The sequence below is a fragment of the Eschrichtius robustus genome, chromosome 7 (genome assembly GCF_028021215.1).
Source record: "Eschrichtius robustus isolate mEscRob2 chromosome 7, mEscRob2.pri, whole genome shotgun sequence".
In the NCBI taxonomy this organism is placed as follows: domain Eukaryota; kingdom Metazoa; phylum Chordata; class Mammalia; order Artiodactyla; family Eschrichtiidae; genus Eschrichtius; species Eschrichtius robustus.
In genome coordinates, this window is record NC_090830.1 from 89994469 (window position 1) to 90017005 (window position 22537).

General features: G+C 47.4%; 1 protein-coding gene across 8 annotated transcripts in view; it reads right to left on the bottom strand.

The window, feature by feature from the left end:
- Window positions 1-17168, bottom strand: part of LOC137767271 (anthrax toxin receptor-like) — a 41138-nt gene extending 23970 nt beyond the window's left edge. For 6 of the 8 annotated variants that reach the window (XM_068548027.1, XM_068548030.1, XM_068548026.1 and 3 more), the window contains exons 1-6: window positions 16907-17168; window positions 4442-4513; window positions 1606-1687; window positions 1467-1500; window positions 480-559; window positions 334-402 (exon numbers count right to left, since the gene is read on the bottom strand). In XM_068548027.1, the coding sequence (XP_068404128.1) occupies window positions 334-402; window positions 480-559; window positions 1467-1500; window positions 1606-1687; window positions 4442-4500 (324 nt within the window). In that variant the 5' untranslated portion in view covers window positions 4501-4513; window positions 16907-17168. Of the gene's footprint in view, window positions 1-333; window positions 403-479; window positions 560-1435; window positions 1501-1605; window positions 1688-4441; window positions 4514-5791; window positions 5864-16906 lie in introns of those variants that run through there. The other 2 variants (XM_068548025.1, XM_068548028.1) reach the window with 2 other exon arrangements.
- Between the last annotated feature and the right edge of the window lie 5369 nt (window positions 17169-22537).

Consider the following 22537-nt stretch of genomic DNA (forward strand, 5'->3'; position numbering starts at 1 on the left):
AGGAAGAGGAGATGGTTGGCACACAGCCAGGGGTTGAGGACACAGCAGATCCTATCCAAGAAGACAGGCTCTTGCCTCTTGCCATGTTGGACTCCAATGGCCACACCCTGGCATCTGCCAGCAGCCCACCCTTGGCAAGTGGAAAGTTCCTCCACCCACATCGATGGTGTGTAGCTTTACACAACACTGGCTATTCATCTGCTGTGGCTACCTGTTGTCCAAACACTTGGGACGGGTAGAGGGCCATCCTCTGGGGGACCCTGGGACAACTGCCATTGAAAGCATTCTCCAACTGGGCTCAAGAGTGGCACCTGGTTACCTGTTCTGAATTACCTGGTCTCTCTGATAGTCTTTTACACCCAGGCAGTAAACCTTGGTCTTCATATTCCGAAGCCTGCTGGCCTAACAGAAGAAAGATTTGGAGTATAAAATACACAAATACATGAGGCACAGAGCTGTTAATGATGGACTAGACTCACTTCATTCTTAGCATCCCGTAATGTCGATGGCAGCAGTGGTCCAGCGGTCAGAGCATAAACTAGGCTGGCAGCTTTCCTGTCTGCAGAAGAAGCAGGGAGTGGCCTGGTCAGCAAGGCACCTGGAGTGACCTGCCTCAGGCTGCCAGGCCCACAGCACTGCTCCCACACCTCCTCCTCCTGGGGAGAGGCCACCTTGACCGGAGCACCCACTACCCAGAACGCCTGGAGGGAGAAGGGGCCTCAGCCCAGGGCCCACTTGACAGAGGAAGAGCCTGAGACCAGATCAGAGACCTTCCTAGTGGACCCTCACTATGGGCAGGTGGCACAGCCTTTGCCCTGAAAGGCAACTGCAGCTACTTCACTGGATGAGGACAAGCCTCTCAGGTGAGCACAGGGAGGAGCATCCAGAATGACTGTCAAGGTGCTTGGGCAGCAGCCCCCGCCCAGCTCCCCGCCTTTCCCCAGCAGCCCACGCATCCTTCCTGACAAGGGCTGCAACCCTACAGTCTAGATGCAGGTGGTCTGGGCCAAGTACAGCCATTTCCACAGTCAGAGGCACAGTCACAGGATGAGAGTCAACCAGAGGGAAGAGGCTCAAGGGAAAGGAGGCAGAGCCAGAACTGTGGTGGACAAAGTGTGGGCAGCCAGGGGGACGCCAAGGTCTCTGTTCCCTAAACTGAACCCCGTCAGCTCGCCGTCCCTGGAAGTTCTCTTTTCTTTTTCATGCAGCCCAACCATAGGTCAAGCACTTGATATCTAGTAAGAACCAGGAATGTAATGCATGATGCCATGTGGCTCTCGGAAGCATCCCTGGGGGTGGTTTTTATCCTCACTGCGCAGAGGAGGAACCTGCAGCACAGAGAGGGCAAGGGACTCGCTCCGAGGGTCAGTGCTAGGAATTGGCCGAGGGGGTCTGCACCAGCCCTTGCTGAGGCCCGCGCCTGGCTCTGTCCCACCTGAGCACAGTGACGTCAGCAGGCAACTTACTATTGTAGAAAACTCTCGAAATCTGCTCATTTGCCTGCAACAAAATGAAGGAATGTTGGGGGAGGGCAGTGAAATGACCCAATAATTCTTTAAGAACTCGACAAAGCAGAGAAAATTCCCTTAGCCGTAGAGTCTGTACCTTTCTCAGTCCTGCCTGCATGTTTCTGGGTCCTGAGGGCACTACATCCCGAAGTCTTTTAAGACCACGTTTTAGCTCATTTCTGAAAACAAATCAGAAAAGAGGGTTGAGGAGCAATGAGGGTTGATTGCTATAAAACAGCTCCAGCTGTCCTGGTGCCATTCTGCCCTGTGCAGACCTCCCTGGACAAGAGAAGACACTAGCCACCCTGTGACCCTTCTGCCTGTGTCTTTGACAGTGACAGAACTAACCCTAACCCTTCTCTGTCCCCCATTCAGTGGGCGTGGAGGATGCCGCTTTGCTGGTCCCATGGGTGGGGCCTGGCTTTCAATGTGCTCATCCCTGTCTCAGGCATGCAGACCTCAGGGGACTCAGCAAGGGCCCTGCCTTGACCTTCCCTGGTGAGGGGGGAGCACCCATGGATGCGCACCTGTGAATCCAGCACCCCCAATGTGACTGGCGGTACTGCTGGCACCTAAGGGGTCCCTGGTGAGGGCACGTCACCTTCCAACAGGCAAGGCTGAGTTTGGAAAAGTCACTCTGTTGATACCCCTGCCCTGTCCCCTCCTCCCCTGCCACAGACTCCTGAGGTGGACTTGGTCCCTCCAAGCCACTTCCCCTTCTGGATCGGGACTAAAGGAAGTAGTCAGGATGCTCCGTTAAGAGTCTAGGGCTCCTGGGCTTCATGTGCTCCTGAAGAAAGAGACCACAAGCTGGAAAAGAGGCCTGAGGCCTGTCCATGTGGGAGGAAGAGCAGTGACCCCAGGCTGCCATGGGGATGGGCTGTCAGCCTCTGTTAAAGCAGATAGCAGGGGATGGGACTGGGACACACCAGGGGTGGGGCTTAGGTTCAGGCTAATCCAGGGTGATGGGCTGAGCAGTCACAGCAACTCTAAGGAGAATGTGGTCCCTGAAGGCTGATTTCTCATTGTGGACAGAAGCGATGCTCATGTGTGGTGAGATATGAGAGCCCCAGACCTACTCAACCCAGTTCAGGAGGAGAGGAGACCTGGGACCAATGGCCAGGGCAGGCCAAAGCAGGCCTTGCCTAGTCTAGCATAAATACAGGTCTTGGCGCTTTGGGGAAGATTTCAGTTTTGTCGTTCGCACCTCGCAATATCCTGAAACGCTCAGCCCTCCCCAGCCTCCTGTCCAGGACTCAAGTCACCAGGCAAAGTTCTCACCTGAGTGGCTCTCCCTAGTGCTGCCCTCCCAGCTCTTCTCATACAGGGACACCAGGCTCCCAGCACCCTCACCAATCCCTCCTGCTCTTAAAATACCCCTCTCATACCATAAGAGCCCCTTCCACCTCTTCCCAGTTCTCACCCACCCCTGCCATCACCCCTGGGGCTTCCCAGCCCTGTGCCGTCTGGCTTCTCCAGCACCCATAGCAAGCCCTGCGTGGACCGCGCCATCCTCAGCCTGCTCCCCCTAGTGGCAGGGCTCAGAAAGCACCATCCCTGGTCCCATTCCTGGCCGACACGCTCTGCAGACCCACCAGAGTCACCCCTCGTATCAGATTCCATCGGCCACTGCTGGACGCACCCCGTACACCAGGACCCACCCCAGCCCTCTGCCACACCCTCCTAAACTCCTAGGGAGTTCTGGGAATGCCCAATCCCGGGCTGAGCCTTGCTCTCAGCAAGATTCTGTGGGCTCCTCCCGAGCTGGAAGAATCAGGGCCATGGTTGATTTTGAGCTGTCCTCCTAGGTATGTATCCCCCCATCCCAACATACACACATAGAGGATTTCATATCTTCTCCTCTCCCTTGAGCCCCACTCCCTCTCCTGAACCCTCTGTCATGGACGACTTCCTCTCCTACACTCTCCAGAGAGGACCAGGGATGCCCTCCATGAGCCTCGCCAAACCTCCCTCGATCTGGGTCTTGAGCCCCCTGCCTTGGAGGAGGCAGTGGTCCTCCTCTCCCCGACGGGCAGCTCCTTCCCCAGAGGCCCCCGCCTGCCCCCCCCCTCTCTCTGCCACCTGCCAGTATCCCTTCCCATGGACTTTCTTTCTCCCACTTCAAACCCACTCTGGTCTCTCTCTTCTAAACTCAAACATGCACAAACCATGCCTTCCCCTAGCTCACTGAACAGGAAGCACAGCCCCTGCTTCTCCTGGGAGCCAGGCATGGGGAGTGCTGTGTCCACGCACTGGCACCAACACACTCCCTGGGTTCCGATCATTTGCGTCACGGGTATCTTAACCTCCTGGCTACTCAGGAGCTCCATATCTTCCCACCTCCAGGGCTTTGGGCACATCGCTGGGCCCACCGAATGGTCCACCTAAGATGCTGGCGTGTCATGCTTCCCTCCTGCACCCCAGCCCACACTCATGGGCTCCCTTGTCTCAGACCCACCAAGGGACCAAGCTCCCCTCCACTGAAGCTCCAGCACTTCAGCACTGCCCATCCCTGCCTCCTGGTTCTGACTGTGCCTCCCCTCTTCCCCCACTGGCCCAGAGCAGAGAGTGACACACAGAGCAGGTGCCCAACACAGGCCAGTGTTCACAAAGCGCCCACACATCTGCTCCACCAGATCCCAGGAGTCCTTGCAGTGAGCCAGTTCTCAGAAAAGGGAAGAGCGCTGAGAGGACACAGGACAGGTGGAGGGCAGGGCTTAGAGGGGGCGGAGATGGTCTAGCAGCACGGGGTCTGCCAGGGCCAGCGCAGTCAGGGGTCAGTGGGAGCCATGGAGCCAGGGCTGGGGGTCAGAGTGGACATTGAGGGGAGCCCGGGATGGCCCAGCCTGCTCCCAGTGGCAACTGTCAGCTCCCTGTGTCTCTCTGTTACCCTGCCCACCAGGCCTGCCTTAGGGGTTTAAAATGGCACTTACCTGTCTGAGGTGAGCTTTAGGACAACGTTGCCGTATGAGGAGTAGGTGATGAGGGACATCCGCAGGTTAGGGCTGGGGAGGAAGCATGGGCTCATAAGAATTCATGCACACTGGTCAAAATGAACATCAATGAGCAGCCAGGGAGGTGTGCATGTCAATTTCCCTCCTTCCACCCCAACTCTTTTGCTTTGTTGTGCATTTCTCGAATCCTGGAAATTTCATTCCTTTTGTGAAGGATTCAGAGGCCTATAAGATGTGTGATCTTGCTGGAAGTGAGTGCTGAGATGGTATCATGTTCTGTCCCTACACTCCCAACACCCCCAAAGTCCCTGTCTCACACACACACACCAGCACACACACAGAGGCATATGCACACGCTCCCTGCACGCACAAGAAGGCAGACACTTATAAACTCCTGCATAAGGGCCTCTCCACTGGCCTCTCTTCTAATGGAAAATTCTCTAGACCTTCCCACACTTCCCTCTTCTCCTGTCTTCCCTGCCCGCCTCTTATCTCAGGGAAATTGTTCTACCTCTCAGCAGCCATTCATATACATCCTTCCCTCTTTCCCCCACTGTCTTCTGGTCTCTTGACTCTCATCTTTTGTGAAATTGCTGCAGTAGGTTCTTGCTGGGTTCCCCACTTCCCCTGGTTCATGTTCCACCTCATTTAATCCATAATTATCAGACTTTTCTCCTGGAGCACAACCTTGATCATGTCAGACCCCTGCCCTAGAATCATCTATAGCTCCCTATAGCTCAGAGCAGGAAATCATAAGCCCCAGGGCCTGGCATTATGAGCCCCATGGACTTGGCCCCATGCTGTCCTGTTCAGCCTCATCTCCTAACCCTCCCTTGAAGTAACCCCACTTTCCAGCCAAACAGACCACTAACTGCACAAGAAGTCTCCTTGATGGTTCCTGTTACCCTGTCCTTCCTCATCCTTCAAGATTTAGTTCAAAATTCCACAGTCTCTAGGAAGTCATGCTTGTGTGTTTTTTTTTTTTTTTTTTCCTAAGAATACTTGCTTTTTCCTTAAAGTTGCAAGTAACTCCTTTGTTCTTTTCTTTTGGTCCCTGGCACCCTTTAGCCCAGTGTTTAGCTATGTGTTACTGATTTGCCTGTTTCCTCATCTACGAGGTCCTCAAAGAGACTGTGCCCTCCACATTGTAACCTGATTCCCAGGCAGGAGCCAAGAAGGATGTCGACACCTGATAAAACCAGTGATTGGTAATTCTTTCTGCTTCAGAACACTGCCCTGGGCTCTCTGCTCCTGATCCAAAGGACTCCCATGCCCACCGATTGTAAAGAGCTGTGTACTCTGCCTGTCAGAGGAAAACACCAGCCTTACTTTGTAAACCTCTTCAACAGTTTTTCTACTAAATCACAAATGTCATTCCAGGATCTGCTTACGCTGTCCGACCTGAAAACAAAGAAGACTTAATTAAGAGGGATGAGGCACCTCCTTCTGGTGGGCAGAGTTGCTGCCTCCCGTTTCCAGCAGACCCTTTGGCAACTCTTCCCCACCTCGTGTAGCTGAAGGCTGCCACACTCCTGCAGCAAGCTCAGTGGGTCACCTTGGTGGTAACTTTCACCAGTGTGAGTGGTGGGGAGGGTGACCAACCTGACGTGTGCTTGGGGATGAGGGACTTTGGGTGGCAAACCAGGATGGCTGATACACAAGGAATAAGGGAGGATACAGTGGTTGGAGAAGGCTAAGCAATTCTGATATGTTTGCTCTCCTGGTACCCCAGTTTTGACACCACAACAAGAGCCCTGGCCTCCGGCAGGAGAGGGATGTGCTACTCAGACTATTTTACTTCACTACTTTCTTATCAGCTTGCAGAGCTGAGCCACTCTGGACACTGAAGGCCTTTTCTGGGAACACTCATGGGGAGGAACAGAACCAGGCCTGGGACACTGCTGTCTTGGTGTCATCATACCCCACCAGCAGGGAAAGGTGTGGGACCTTCCTATCCCTACTTTCAGTTTCTCACTGCCATTGGCTCTGACTTTAGAACCTGAATGGAGAATGAGGAGGCTGAAGGGGGTTGGAGCCTCATGCTGCCTCTGTCTAGGTGGGAAGAACTTCCACGTGCCCTACTGGCCAGGGCTCAATCCCATGCCTCTGCAGGTGTGCACTAGTGCAGGTTACGGAGGGCAAATGTGGGTCTCACTGGCTAAGTGTTTTTTCAAGGTTCTGCAGATGGTAGGGATGAAACTGAGGCTGGTGCCCTGTTCTGGGCTCTTCCCCAGTGAATGCTGGCTCATGTCTTTGATACGGATTGTAAGTCTGAGGAACCACCAGGAGATCCTTCCTTTCACCTCCAGTGATCACCATGCCCATAAACATCCTGAATGTCATATTTATATGTGTAATTCCCATATACCCAAAAGCATCCTTCTCCTCTCTACCATTCCTTCTGCCTCCTCTTGGCTGTATCTAGAACTGTCAAGAGATGGCTAGTACACTAAGGATATATAATTCTAATACTATGGTTATCATTCATGGAGTACGTATATACCAGACACGTTCCATGCATGATTTCCAATTCCAAAACAGTTCTATGATATCATTATTCCCATTTTACAGATGAGAAAACTAAGGCTCTCACAGGTCAAGGAATTTGCCAAAATTTCCATGGACCTGAACCCAGAACTAGCTGCAAACCCCATGATTTACCCCCTGAACTTGGCAGATGTGGGAGACACTGCTGTGACAACTGTGGGTGGCAAAGCATAAGACTCCGTCAACCCAACCACAATACACACTTTTCCTTAGGAGCTCCTATACTTAAGTGCGTGGCAACTCCTTTCCTAACTATTCATACCACATTCCACTTTCCTTCTCATTACTCCTCTGTGTTCTCCCCCACTGAAGAGGATCTTCCAAAGGAGATATATAGGAAACAAAAGTCTTCAACCCACCCACCTCCTCTGGAAAAGGTTTCAGTGTGTGATTATTGTGAATGAAGGTCTCAATTCTAGAACGCAGAAGAACACGAGTGCTCATGGCAGTGGAAAATACTACAGGGACCCTCAGGTCCCCAGGAAGGAGACAGTTTGGAACAGAGCAACTACGTGGGCTTCTGGCACACAGAGCTTCAATCATGATTTAGTGCCCACTCTTAAATAAGAACGGAGAGACGAGGGTCACCAAATATTTCAGGATATCTCTGATATTAAAGCTTGAGGCCAAAACATCTTAGTGAGATAACTATGCTGGGACATTGGAAGTGGCTACGGCAGTATCATGCAGGGGAGCTGAGCTATCAGAAAGCTAAATTTTCCTCTTCCCCTAATAAGAGCTCAATAGAGAATGTATAAACCTCAAAAAGCAGGAAATAGCAGTCGATACAAGCACAGCATTGGAAACACGGTCATATTATCAGAAGAAAAATCTGGAAGATTTGTAAGTGGCTTGCCTCTGGGAAGTGAGATCAAAAGTGGGGAGGAAAGGGTCAGGGGCCTCAAGATTTTTGTTGTGAACAATAATAGTGTTTGGTTTAAAATTTATGTTCATTCAGTTTCTCCCAAATGTGAAAATAAAATTGCAAACAAAAACTTGTAGCATGAATGATGTCACCAAAACTGCAGATCTGAAAATCTAAGCCCTCGTTCCCCCATGGAGACATTGAACAAACAACCATAAGCTGTCAGCACCAACTTTGTAGGAGCCCTAGAAAACAAAAAAAGATTACAACAATAAAGCAAATGTGCAATCAAGAAATAGCTATTTTCAAAATGGTAGGAGTTTTGTTGCATATTTCATCACATTTCTCCCACACCTTCTCTGGCATGGTGGCAGTTTTGGTCGTGATCACTGGTCCAGTCCCAGGTTGTCCTTGATCTAGAGGGAGCAGTGTTGACCTTACTTACAAATTATTGTGTAAAACTCTCCTTACCCGGCTGGAGTCAATTAGGATGTTTAAAATCAGCTGTGGGCATAGGTGAATTTAAAAACAGACACATACGCTCAGGCCAGGAGAAAGTTCAGGAAAGTCTTGAGAAGACCTTAAGTTTCACCTTAGGCTGATCCCTAGGCTCAGTGGTAGTCTAGCTAAGTGCTAAAGGAATGTCCCAGCAAAGAAACATTCTGCAAAGAATGGAAGAGGTGGCCTCTCCCTGCCACCCCATGTCTTTTTACAATTTTGTAACGGTTTTATGTTTGTTTCAGATCCTGGCATTTGGGAAATCTCTGTCAATACATTCAGTGAATAAGAGTTAGGGGAACAGAAACTCCAGTGATCTCACACAACAAGGAATATTCTTTGCAAAAGTAGGTTGGAAAAGTTGCAGAACAAACGGACTACTACACAAGTCTACATTAACAGATAAAAGCAAATACAACCCAGTAAGCTGTGGTGAATTCTGCTTTCTAGAGATACCACATTATAGTAATAAAAATCCTAATTTTCAACAAAAAAAGTGAAACATACAAAGAAACAGGATCATTGTTCATTCAAAGGAACTAAATAAAATTACAGAAACCATTCCTGAAGAAGCCAAGGCATCAGACTTACTAGACAAACACTTAAAAGCATCTTAAATATGCTCAGAGGTAGGAAAATAAAGACAAAGAAATAGAGGAAATCAGGATAATGATATATGAGGAAAATAAATATCACCAAGAACATAAATTATTAAAAAACCAAGCAGAAATTTTGGAGCAGAAAGTGTAATAATAAATTGAAAAATTCATTAGGGTGGTTCAATAACAAATTTTACTAGGCAGAGCAAGGAATCAGCAAAGTGGAGGATAGGACAATTGCCACTGTTTAGTGTTGGGAGCATAAAGAAAAAAGAATGAATAAAAGTGGTCAGAGTCTAAGGGACCTGTAGGACACGCTTAAGCAGACCAACAAACATATGGTGTGAATTCTTGAAGCAAATAAGAAAAAGAAGCAGAAACATTATTTGAAGAAATAACATCCAAAAATGTCCAAAATTAGATGAAAGACATGATCGTACAATTCCAAGAATCTCAACTAACTCCAAATGCAATAAAATAAAAAGATCCACATCAAGGTACACTATAATCAAACTGTTGAAAACAAAGACTAAGATTCCAGAGTTCAAATTCTGGATCCATGTATTCTATACGGAGGCTTCAGTGGGTCATCCCCAGGCCTTGAGCTACCTCCTTGCCTCATCTGTAAAATAGGGATAATAATACTTATTCACATAATGATGAAGACATGGTGATGAAACTGCTTTCATCCCCTACCCCTATCCCCAATCTAGGGACACACCTGGCTTTCCCCCCATCCACACTCTCTGGAATCCTGTGGCCTCTAATTTCAAAATAGCTCCAGAATCTGTCCACTCATCATTGCCACCCATACCTACTGGTCCACACCACCATCATCTCCTCCCTGGGTCCCTGCACCAGGCCCCTCACTGGTCTCCTGGAAGGCTCTATTCTTGCGCCCTTCAACTGTGACCCTTTTAAACATGATCCTATCACACACCTCCTCTGCTCAAAAATCACCAAAGCCTCCCCCACACTGCCCCAGTCTGTCAGCATAGCCTTTCCTGAGCACATCTCTAGAACAGCCCCTACCTCAGCACTTCCCATCCTCCTGTCCTGATTTTCCCCCTGGTGTTTATCCCCATCTAACACAATATTTCCTCTTTGATTTATTTATTTCTTGTCTCCTAATATGAAAGCTCTAAGAGATGAGGACTTTTTCAAGTTTTGTTTGCTGCCTTATCCCCACTGCCCAAAACAGTGACTGGAGTATAGCAGTTTTCCAGTAATTATTTCAGTGAGTGGATGAACAAGGGAATGAGAGAATGAATAAGACTGTTTGCTAATGGATGAAAGATCCAGAGAACCTTGGGAGTGCCACCAGCAGAAGTGTCTGACCCACACCCCACCTCCCCACAAAGGGCACATGCGGAGAGAGTGAGCCAGGGAGTCAGGGCCGGATCAGGGGCCCCTGCAGTGCCGGGGAGTTCCCAGGGTGTGTGACTCTGCCTTCCCTGGCAGTTTATTTTATGCTCATCCTCCACGACTGCATCTGACACATGCTGGGCAAACCATATAAATTCCCCTTCATCCTCACCACAACCTGGTGAGGTGGGTATGAAGTCCCCATTGTACAGATGGGGACACTGAGGCAGAGAGAGGTGAGGCAACTTGCCCTAGGCCGCATGACTGATGAGTGGAGTCTGCCTGACTGCAAAGCTGGGGCTGCCTCCTCAGTGGTCATTATTCCCCTCTCTCCAAGAGTAGCAGCGGACATCAGGAGGGAATTTGTCCTCAACCTCCAAATATTCTCATCAAGATGGTTTCGAAGACAGCAAGGCTTTCTATAACCAGACTGAGTGAGCACAGTTCCCAGAGAGACAATGTTATTTTTCTGGAACTGAGGAATTTGCTATGGTTTCAGACAAGCCTAGCCTGGCCCACTATGGCTGTGCTGTAGGCCTACTCTTCTCTGATGGCCTGGGGCTGGGAAATGGGTGTGTAGGTCCCTTTCCTGGACACCCTCAGCTCCTCCCCCCACTTGCAGAATCCAGCAGGATTCAGTCCTGTCACCCCCACCAGCTTCTGTCATACCTCATCCAACCTCTAGGAGCCTGTTCCCCTTTCCAGGAGATTGCATATGCATATACCTTCCCACTTTACTTCCCAGGATTGTTTTGAGGATGACAGATGTGCAGTGATGGACTTTGGAAACCATAAAATATTTCAATGATATTAAGAGTCATGCCACTGTTACTACTAAATAAGTAAACTTTATCCTCAGCCCCACAGAGGAGTTGAAAATGGAACCAAGGCAATCTCTCCAGCCTGAGGATTCACCCCTCCCTTTCCTTCTTTGAGGGCCAGAAGGTAGTTAATGCACAGCACAGGTTTCCCAGGGCCACACTCAGACAGACCAAACTGTTCTGAAAGTGCACACAAATTGTAACGTGGGTCTCCAAGTTGTCAAAGAAAGCAGCAAAGCAGTTAGAACCAGCAAAGCAAAGGACTTTCTAAGCAGTGACACTATGAGAATGCCTAACAGATGATACACCAATCTCTCTGGGGCCCAGTAAAAACAGAGGTTATTTGGGTAAAAAAAAAAAAAAAAGAAAGAAAGAAAGAAAAGAAAAGAAACCCAAACGCACTGTGAGCTTCTCACAACTGCTGAGAAGGCAGCTCCTAGCAATTGCCTGCCCCTCCAGCTGTTTCAGGGGCATGCGGGTCACAGATCCAGGCCAAGTTGATGTAGAGACTGAGAGCCATTTAGAAACCTTATGGTGACCTTTTTCCTTTCCAGAAGTAAGAGCCCCAGGAAATAAATGCCTGGGGCTTTCTTTCTGTCCAGGAACAAGGAGGCCACAGAGGTCTGTTCCTTGGGTCTGACCAAGATTGTCCTTGCCTCCCCTCTCTCAGAGCCTGGGATCCCCCCAGCCCACTTCTTGCCATCAGTAACCTTGGTGACAGTGGTGCCTTGAGAAGCACGGGGGCCAGATGGGAAGGCCACTCACGCATCCAAGACGACGTAGAGGTCAAAGACACCATCGCAGTCATACAACTTGTTTGCTTTGCTCCTGTGATGACTGGTGCCCCTGTGGAAGCTTCTCCAGTCTGGGCTGAGGTAGCGGTGAATGGTTCTCCAGCCAAGGTCAAGGTGGTGGAAATTTCTCCAGTTCGGGATGCTATGCTGGAAGCTCCCTGCACTCAGCAGTGGAGGGGGCAGCAACAGCAACAGGAAGAGCCCATGGCTGGGCATCCAGGGCCCGCCACTCTCCATTTACCTGGCTGTACCTACAGTCCCATTGGACCCTGGCCACTCCAGGCCACCTCAGGCCACAGCCTCCACCCCTCCAGCCCTCCAACGATGGGGCACTGTGAGCCTCCCCTTGTACCTGCCCTGAGGGCGGAAGAGGCAAAGATGGCTGGCCTTGGGGGATGGCCCACTACCTGCTCGGCCTGCCTCCACCCCCAAGAAGGCAGAATTCCCTGTGATGTCCCTTATGATGGACAGGAAGGTTGGCATGGTGACTTTGTGACCTGCAGCTCTGCTCAGTGTCCTGCCTGTTGACAATCCCAGGGGGGAGTCAGGGGCTCTTTGGAGGGGCAGTAACATGAGGCCTCTGTTTGTTCCTCATCCCAAACCCTCTCAGGTGGCCATTAAAATCCTGGAGAAATCCTGCCTTTTTGTCAAGTGAAAGAACGCAGCTGAGGTGGCTTAGATGAGGACATCGCCGTGGGGGAGGAGGTCCAGGAACTGGGAGTGTAGAGTGTTGCAGTGGTCATTCGTGTGACCCAGTGGATGGAAGGATCTAGAAGGGAAAGAAGGTCCTGCAAGGATGTCAAAGTCCCTTGTGAATGAAGGGCATGCCAGTTATCTTCTGCTGTTTAACAAACCACCACAAACTGAGTGACATAGAACAAGAACTTTTATATTATGGCCACAAATTCTGTGACTAGAAATCAGAAAGGGCTGAGAGGGGATGGCCTCTCTCTTCTCCATGGATCAACACTGGGCATTAACAACTTTGAGTCAAAAGTGTTTCAAAAACTCAGGCTGTGAATGTAAAAATTTTTAGAAATACTTTAACCAATTTATTTTGTTTTCTTTTGTATGCACAACAGAAGAGTGATATATGCTAAAAGTCATTTGTAATAAGTCTGAAATAGATCTTTCAATATGTATAATGAAAATACAAAAATTACAAATGGTAAAATGCATTGTGTTGGTGATTTTTGTAGTTCTTGTTGTTTGAGTGATATTTTAAATAATGGAATATCTTAAATAAATGATATTTGGAATTGATGAAATCTGGTATACTTCTCCCTAGAGCCTATTAGGTTTTCCTTGCTTCACATCCTTCATGACACTTGCTATTGTCATATTTTTATATATTTTTCTATTGATTCAACGTCTGTTTTGGTCTTAATTTGCATTCCCCTCATTACTGATGGGATTGGTCTTCTATTCAACACATTTCAGGTCATTCATTTTCTCTCCTTTGTGAAATGCCTGTTTCTGCCTGTATCCATTCTCCAATTCAGTTGTTTTTCTTTCATATTGATTCCTTAGCATTCCTTGTATATTTAGGATATTAATCTTTAATCAATTGTTGCAAAGATCTTCTTCAGTGTGTGGCTCTTTTTTCACTCTATTTAATGCCTTTTAATAAAACAGAAGTTCTTAATTTTTTTATTGAAGTATAGTTGATTTACAGTGTTGTGTCAGTTTCAGGTGTACAGCAAAGTGATTCAGGAATACATATATTTACATATATGTATTTACATATATGTATTCCTGAATACGTATATATATATATATATATATATATATATATATATATGTTCTTGTATTCTATGTATATATATGTATTCTTTTACAAGTTCTTAATTTTAATGACAAATGTTGAATTTGTCACTTTTAAGTGAAACTGTTAAGATTTGCACTGTTCCTATCTTATTTAAGAAATCCTTCCCTGTTAAGCTGAAACAGATTTTATCTTAAAAGTTTTAAAGATTTAAAACTTAAAAGTTTTAAAGTTTTAAAAGATTTAAAGATTTTACCTTAAAAGTTTTAAAGATTTCACACTGACGTCTTGAATCCATCTGGAATTAATTTATAAGTCTGATTCTTGCCAGGGATCTGATTTTATGTTTCCCATATTTAGAGCAAATTGTCCCAGCATCATTTGCTGTCTATTCCATTTTTTCCTTCATTATTTTTATGTCACCTCTGATGTGTTTCAAATTCCATATAGTTGTGGGCCTGGTTCTGTGCTCTCCGTTCCATTGTCTTTATCTGTCTATTGGTTTATATTGAAAGTGTCAAAACCGCACTGTCTAAATTATTGTGTGAACGATTGTATTACTGTTCCTCACTGTCCCTTCCTCTTGCAGAGGAGGACGGCTTCCCTGCCACATTCATGGCAGGCTTGGACTTGACTCCACCAAGGAAACGTTAACAGAAGTTACATGTGCCACTTCTGGACAGAATCTTTAAGAACCCAGGTGTGACTCAGGTGAATCCAACAGCCTGGTAGCTGAGTAACTGTGACGTGCTGCTCCCTCTTGGGAACCTGGGATGGACATGTATATGTGGGACAGTGAGATATATGAGTGGGAAATAAAGTTTGTGCTTTTCAGCTGATTAGATTTGGTGGGTTTTGTTACAGAAGATAACCCAGTAGAACCTGATACACACGGTGTTCAGTTACCTAACCTAACATTTGCAGAGTGCTACAGCAAGCCTTGATAGTACAGGGTAAATCACCAACCTAATTTTTCTTAGGGTAATTGTTGGCCATTTGCTCATTCATGCAAATTTTAGAATCAACTCTTCAAGTCTCCACCAAAACCCTCTTGATATTTGTTTATGATATCAACATATATACAGATACATTTGGAGGGATTTGAATCTGCAATCAGGACTCCTCGTATCAGTGAACATGGCATTGTCTTCATTTATTTAGGTCTTTTTCAATGATTTCATTTATATCTCCCTATGAAGATCTTCACTTCTTTTGTAAGTGCCTTCTCTAAATACCTTATATTTTTGCTGCTAGTGTAAATGGCATTTTAAAATAGAGTTTTAAACTGTTTATTGGTATTGTGAAGAAATGTATTTATTGGTTGATATATTCACTCAACTTGCTAAGCTCTCTTATTCTAAAAATTTAACTGTAAAATCCATTGGGTCAGTATAAAAAAAAAACAAAAAACACTGTCTTGATTACTTCTTCAACAAGTAGAGCTATGATGGAGGCATTCTTGATTTTAAAGAGAACGCCTCTAACACATCACCATTAAGAATGATATTTATTGAAAGCTTTTGGTAGAAATCCTTTATCAGATAAGGGTATTTCACTAATATTCTTGGTGTGCTAGATATCATGAATAAGTCCTGAATTTTATCTAAAAGTTTCTGTATATTTTGTGAGAAGTATATATTTTTCTCCAGTAATCTATTAATATGGCTAATTAAATTAATGCATCTGAAACAATATTAACATATTGCAAATAGACCCAAATTGGCCATGATATTTTTTAAACACTGCTGGATTGAATTTAGTATTAGTTTAGGTTTTTTTTTGCCTATGCTCAGGAGAGAGGTTGGCCTGTCATTTCCTATTTTTGTGCTGCTCTTATCTGGATTTGATATTACGTAAGACTAGCCTCCAGAAATGCACTTGGGAGTGTTTTATGTTGTCTTTGGGATGACTTTGAATGTGATCACAATAGTCTGCTTCTTGAATATTTGGAATGATATCTCCTATATCTGGTGTTTTCTTTGTGTAAAGTCTTTAAACTACTGATACAATTTATTTAATATTTACTGAATGCTATGGACTGAATTGTGCCCTTCCTCCCAACTTCATATATTGAGCCCTAATCCTTAATGTAACTGCACTTGGAGGTCAGGCCTCTCAGGAGATGATTAAGGTTAAGTGAGGTCATAAGTGTTGGGCCCTAATCCTATAGGTCTAGTGTCCTCATAAGAAAAGGAAGAGACGCCAGTGCTGTCCTTCACACAGTCACAGTGAAAAGGCAGTGGGGGACACAGAAGGAAGGTGGCCACCTGAAATCCAGGAAGAGAGGTCTCATCAGAAACCAACCCTGCTGACACCTTGATCTTGGACTTCCAGTCATGGTTTCTTGAAACTCTCTCCTTTCATCTGGGTTCAGTTTCCTTCCTTCTGAAATACATTCTTTAGTGGTTCCTTTACCAAGGTTGTGAGGGTGTTCAACTTAGGCTTTGTACCTCCGAAAATATCTCTGTTTTGTGTTCACTCTTGAATAACAGTTCAGTTAGATACAGGATTCCAAGTGGACAGATTATTTTCAAGGTTTGTCCTAGACATTCTATAATTTCACTAAGGCTGAGTGAGCTGCACATTTGGGATTTGATCTCTCATGTCCATATTCATTAATGGGTTCTCTTCACAGAAGAAAATTTTTGTTTTGGGGACCGTTACTCAGAGCTTTAATGTCTGTTCTGAATCTCACTTTGCCCACCTCAGACTCATCATAATTTTGTTCCTTTACAATCTTATCTGTGTAATATATGCTCCCAACACTTTGGGAAGAGCACAGAGCTTTGTCTCCTTATGTCTCCACACCCTCTCCTCTCAGGGGTATCCAGAACAGTTACTGAGTGACTGAAGGAAGGAAGGAAGGAACGGGGACTCAGGGCTCCCTCTCAGTCCCTCAAGGATTCTCTCCTCCCCTATCTAGCCTCCTCTGCCCCTCTTCTGGGCTCAAACAATGTGACTCTTACACCTGGCTGCCACTGCAACAATTCTGGTTACCTGAGACCCCACTCCTACCTCCTCTCACCCTCACTACAGGGAAATGTCCTAGGTAGTCCAAGACCTGGCATGAATATAGTCACTTAGAAGGCATTCCCTCCTGTCCCCACCCTTTAGGCCCTGACCTGTCCCACCCTCCATGGGTAGTTAAGTTCTCTGACACCTCTGCATTCTGTGAAGTCACAGAACTCACCATTATTTGGCACAATGCTGCCATTTCAGAACTGAGGAGGCTCAGGAAAGGCTGAGAGGCCGACGATCAGCTCCAGTGAAGTCTGGAAGTTTCTCAGTGCGCCACAAAGATGGAGCTTGCGTGGCCGCTCAGCCTGGAGGCGGAAGGAGAGTCCAACGCGCTGATGGGGTCTCTGGGCAGCACGGAGGATCCGCAGTCGCAGGACACGGAACACCTGCACTGACAACCAGGCTGTTGCCCGGGTCCCCGCGACCCAAGAGGGTAGAAGTCGCGGCGCACAGGGCGAGTGAGCAGCGGCAAGTGCAGCCTCCGCCGTGGCCCGAGCGCCACCTCCAAAGGCAGGTCCGCGCCAGGGCACCCTCCTCGGTCCCGCGCCTGGGAGGCGCGGGGCTAGGCCTGAACCAGCGGGGACGGCGGGCCGGGGTTTGCGGAGCTGGACTCGCGGGAGGGCCGGGCCCAGCCGAGTGGGCGCGGAGCCGGCGTGCACCCCGGCGGCCAGATCTGCGGGCGGTGCCCGGGAAGCGGGTCTCCTAGGCGCCCCTTTCTGCGGGTTCAGCCCACTCACAGGCCCCTCCCCCAAGGCCCGCGGGCCCCTAGGAACGGGGCGGTGCCCGAGGCCCCGCCCCAGAGGCGGGGCAGCCCGGGAAGGCGGGGTCTGGCCGGCCCCCCAGGCCTCGCGCGCCAAGTTCCGACCCGCGTGTCACTGCCCCGACCTGGAGGCGGCCGGGGCTGCCAGCGCGTCCCCAGCGCCCAGCGCCGCGCGAGAGCCGAGGTGAGACACGCTGTCCTGCCCCCCGGGACGGACCCGCGAGTGGGCGTGGGGGTCGGGAGTCATCTCATTTCTACTGGCTTTTCCCCAGGGCAGGTTCTCAGTCCTGCCCTTGACTGCCCGGTTCTTCTCTTCCGTCTGTCACCAGCTTTCTCCATCGCTCCTTTTTTTTTTTTTTTTTTCTCCCGTGCTACTCCTGTCCCTGCCCTCTGCCTCTGTCTTTTGTCTCCTTGCCTCTTCTGTATTTTTCTCTCATCTGTCTCACTTTTTCCTATCCATCTTTTTATTACTTGCGTCCCCTGTCCTTCCCTTTCTCTCTTTTTTCTTCTTCTCTCCCTCTCTCTCTCCTCCCCGCTTCTTCCCTTTTTCCTTCCCCGCATCAAGAATTCCATCTTGGATTTTTGTTTTTTCTGCTAGGTCAACTTTTTTGGGCTGCAGTTCTTTTAATTCATCCATCCACCCATTCACCCACCCTGTGCCGCTCCATTATTCTCAGCCAGGGCTTGTACTGGGCACGAGGGTAATAACGATGCATTTGCCCCAGGTCCTTTCTCCAACAGATTATATCCAAAGATCTGGGCATGTAACCTGTTCAGTGCCTGTTGTGGGAAAAATACATGAAGGATCAAGTTGTAAATCTCTGAGTTTTCAGGGTAAGCTGAAAGAAGTACTTGGCTTTAGAGACAAGGCATTGAATGAATCCTTTTCTTGGCCTTTTGCCTTTAGTTACAGACACAGACAGCACCAGGAAGCTAAATCTTGCAGGATCATTTAGGGAACATGGGGGCCCACACCATCCTTCTGTGGAGGCAGTGCAAGGCTAGGTTGGTGGGGAGAGTGAGGGTGGGACTCAGAGAGCAATTGTGGGAAGACAATAGGGCAGGGCTTTGCATGTGAAACATTTGGGTGAGAGTTGAAATAAGAAATTAACTATACATTTCTAAAGTATATACTTGTCAATGCTGGTGGTGTGCAAAAATTAGGTTCCATAATTACTGTTAACTGATTCAGACTTTTTATACCAATTATTGTGGTATTGGAAATTAATGTTTTTGTGTACACAGTGAAAATGTTTCATCATCATATCAAAGATTGTCTTAGATACATACTAAGTGAAGAAATATAGAAAAACAAATCTGGTTCATTTGTGAGAAATAAAGTAGAAAGTATTAAATAGCAAAGCAATTTTCTGCTTCTTAAAAATATAATCTTATCAGAGAGACATGATTTCATTATTTGATGATATTCTTATGTCATGTATAGCTGTATGTTCAAACACGCACATACACATACATAATATATATATTAAGTTGGAAAAAGAAAACTTGTTTGGTTTTAAAGCTGCAAATTACTGCCCAAAACTTGAAGCTTTTTGTTCTTATAATTAATTTAACCTGTCCTTTGAGTTTGTTATGATTTTTAGTGATAATTCAGCTTATTTAACTTTTTGGTTGATATGCAAAAGGAAATTTGTCAATAGATAAATCACACAGAATTGAACAAAAATTAAAAATGATGGAAGAGGATTTCAGTGTGTTTATTGAAAGAAATTTTTTTCCACTTTGTATCAAAGAACGTTGGACACATTCATAGGTATAAGCATGGCACTTTGATTTGGGAGACTGTTCTCTGGATTGAAGAGTTAAATTGTCTTTCACATCATTTAACCACTGACTTCCCATGTATTAGAATTTTGGGAGGGGAGGGGGAGGGCACGCTTTTCCAGTGATTTAGAACCATCATGCCTGCTTTGCTTAGCAGATATCTTTTTCAAAAAATAGGAGATGACAACTTTTTCTTAAAACAGATGATCACATCTTTTTTTTTTTTTTTTTTGATTCAAGGCTATGTCTTGAGCTGCAGTGCTTTTAGATTTTTTTTTCCTTCTTCAATAGGCTGCATCTCTTCTTTCTAGCTAATGATGCTATTGTAGAGTCTGGCTGAGTAGTCTGTTGTACAAACCATGGCCTTTTCCTCTGAAGGCTGCCACAGGAATTGGTCCATGTGGCCAAGTTGTGTTAGGGCCACAGCTGACCTCACAGTGGGCCTGGGAGCTGGCTACATCCTGAGAATCCTGCATTTGGTTTTCCTTGGACATAGCAGGCATTGCTGCTAGAGGGATGTGGGCATAGATGAACATGGAGCCTTCGAGGGCTGGCTGGGAAGTCCTCTTTCCCACCTCATGGCACCACCAGCCAGCCTCCAGGAAGACCTGGACAACTCCGCAATTTTTCATTTTCTCAGGGTTCTAGGGCTAGGAGGATGTCTAGAAAACATGTGTGTTTTCCTTTTCGGGAAGACGCAGCACCTCACAATCCACATGTAGAAGAGGTAGATGGATGATTATCCTTAGAAATCTTCCAAAAAGGTGTGAGAAGCATCTCCAGAGTCTGGGGAAACCAAAGAATTGGGGCACAGGAGATTTTTTTTCTGTTCTCATTTGTTTTAGCTGAAGAGGAAGGCAGCGCAGGAAGGCACTGTTGGTGTAGATGGTGTCACTAAATAAGACCTAGTTTCTGAGCTGCAGCTTTGGACAGCTGGAGGCTGACCAGCTGACTTGGGGTGGTAAGTATCTGCAGACATCTCAGTAACATGCTGTCGTTCAGTTGTTTGCAAAGAGTTCTTCTGTAAATGGAGGGGGAAGGAGGAAACTGCCCAGGCCATTTGACCACTTGTTAAACACTCCTGTGCGCTGGTCCCTGGAGGGGCATGAATGGAGGGTAGGCAACCCTGAGGCTGTCTCTAACCTTCAGAACTAGTGCGATAATAAATTGATGCTACTTAACATTTATTGAGCCAGGCTCTTTAGCACTCTAGACACGTTAATCCATTTAATCTTCACAACCACCTGATGAAGTGGGCACCAAGGTGATCCATGATGAGAAAACAGAGGCAGGGAGAAGATCAGCACCTTGCCCAAGGTCATGTGATTGGTAAGAGCAGAGCTATATTTGATCCAGGCATTCTGACCCTAGAACCCACACACTTAACCTCTATGTGGATGTGAAGCTGAAAGGTTCCTGGGACGGCCTGGTTAGAACATGAACAAAAAGGTAGAATGTGGCCAGTGCTTCACAGATGAAGGAATGATTCCTATTATCTAGGAATAGATAATAAACAGAGAAACAAGTGCTTTTATGCTATGGGGTGGGTGAGGTGTCATTTCTCAGAGAACTTCATGTTTTGGTCAGCAGAGTCATGGTTGGTGGCCCAGGAGGACTGAACCCCGAGGAAGAAGTATCCCCATTGATAGGGAATATTGGACATGGTCAGACACCCTGTTGGCTTGGGGAGCTCAGTTTTAGAAGGTTGCCAAGATCATCTAAAGGCTGGGAAAAGGTTCAGAGCCTGGAATTCAAATCAGGTTCTTTCAATAGGAAGACCATGGGTGGTACTGAAGGATGTCTGTGTGACTCAGAGGGTTGTCTTGCTGAGCTCAGACTGAAAGAACCAAGGAAGACAAGAAGAGTCCCTTCTCAGGGCACACACAATAGAGCGACAAGGATGAGTAAATAGTGTCAGGGGGTGAGAGCCCAGAATGAACTGAGGCTATTGAAGGGAGTGGAGGACAGCAAAGGTCTTTTAATACTGGATGGGAGCAAAAGAACAAGGGCTGCATAGATCCACTTGCTACCAGAACTGCTGGTGTCTGTGGAGGGAGAAAGAGGAGGGAGCAGCTCTGCTTTGCCCAGCGATTGTCTGGACAGAGAACCAGCCTCCAGTTGCAAAGGGCGTTGGTAGGTCCATGTAGGAAAGGGGGACAGAGGCAGCCCTGAGCAGCTGTGCATGTGGTCTCCTGACCCAGAACTCACTGTCCAGGGCCAGGAGTGACCCAGAGATGACCTCATGCATCTGCAGAGGTCACTTGAGAGGAGTTGAGGACCATGGCAGAGGTGCATGTAGCCTGGAGCTGGATGAGGCTCAAAGTCTGACGTTGACCCTGGGAAAGAGCCTGCAATCTCTCGACAAGAGGAGGCGAGCATTAGGAGCTGGCAGGGCTCCCCAGGAACAAGCCACGGCAGACTCACATCATTTTCCATTTGAAAGACTTCCATCTGGTGATGGTCGCAGATGGAGTGGACTGAGGTTAGATGGGGCCCCAGATGGAGTTTGGTAGGACATTCTTTGCATTGCCTGAGTGATCTTACCCAGCAGTGCTGGTGCATGTGAGAGTGGTGACCCTCAGGGAGGGTGGGCAGCATGCTAAGGTCCCCTGTCAGTTCAGTACCTTGGTCTCCTCCTTTTCTTCCCCCTCCTCCTTGTTCTCGTTATCATTATTAAGATTTGGATGATAGCATTGACAGAAGCGATTTTGGGTGGATTCAGCAGTTGGCCAGATCTGCAATAAGCTGGAGCAGCACAGAGTTTAGCAATATGGCACTTGCAGGTTGGAGATGAACACATTTGGGATGAGACCTGCAAATTACCTCACGTGGTTATTGTGAAAACTCCATGAAATAAGGTGTGTTAAGCTCTTGGCATCTCTGGCATGTACACACCTACATAGTCAATAAATGGTGACTTGCATACTTATATCATGAAGCATCCTGTTAGCAAACATTCCATCCTGAAGTAAGACCACATGTTCCAAATTTTACCGCTGAGAAGGTTGTCCCATCTGTGGCTCAGGGCACTCTGGACGGTTCTGTCAATGGGGTCTACATGGCTGTGGTTGGACAAGGTTGCCTAAGCTGTGAGGGTAGTGCAGCAGGGCTGTGTGCAGAGGGATGCAGGGGTGCAGCCGGACCACGGTCAGCAGGGCAGCCTCCTGCCCAGGCGTGGGATACATCAGGTGGTTCTAAACTGTCATCTGGAGAACAGTGAGAGACAGCAAGAGAGCGAGAGAAAGGGGGAGTTTGTGT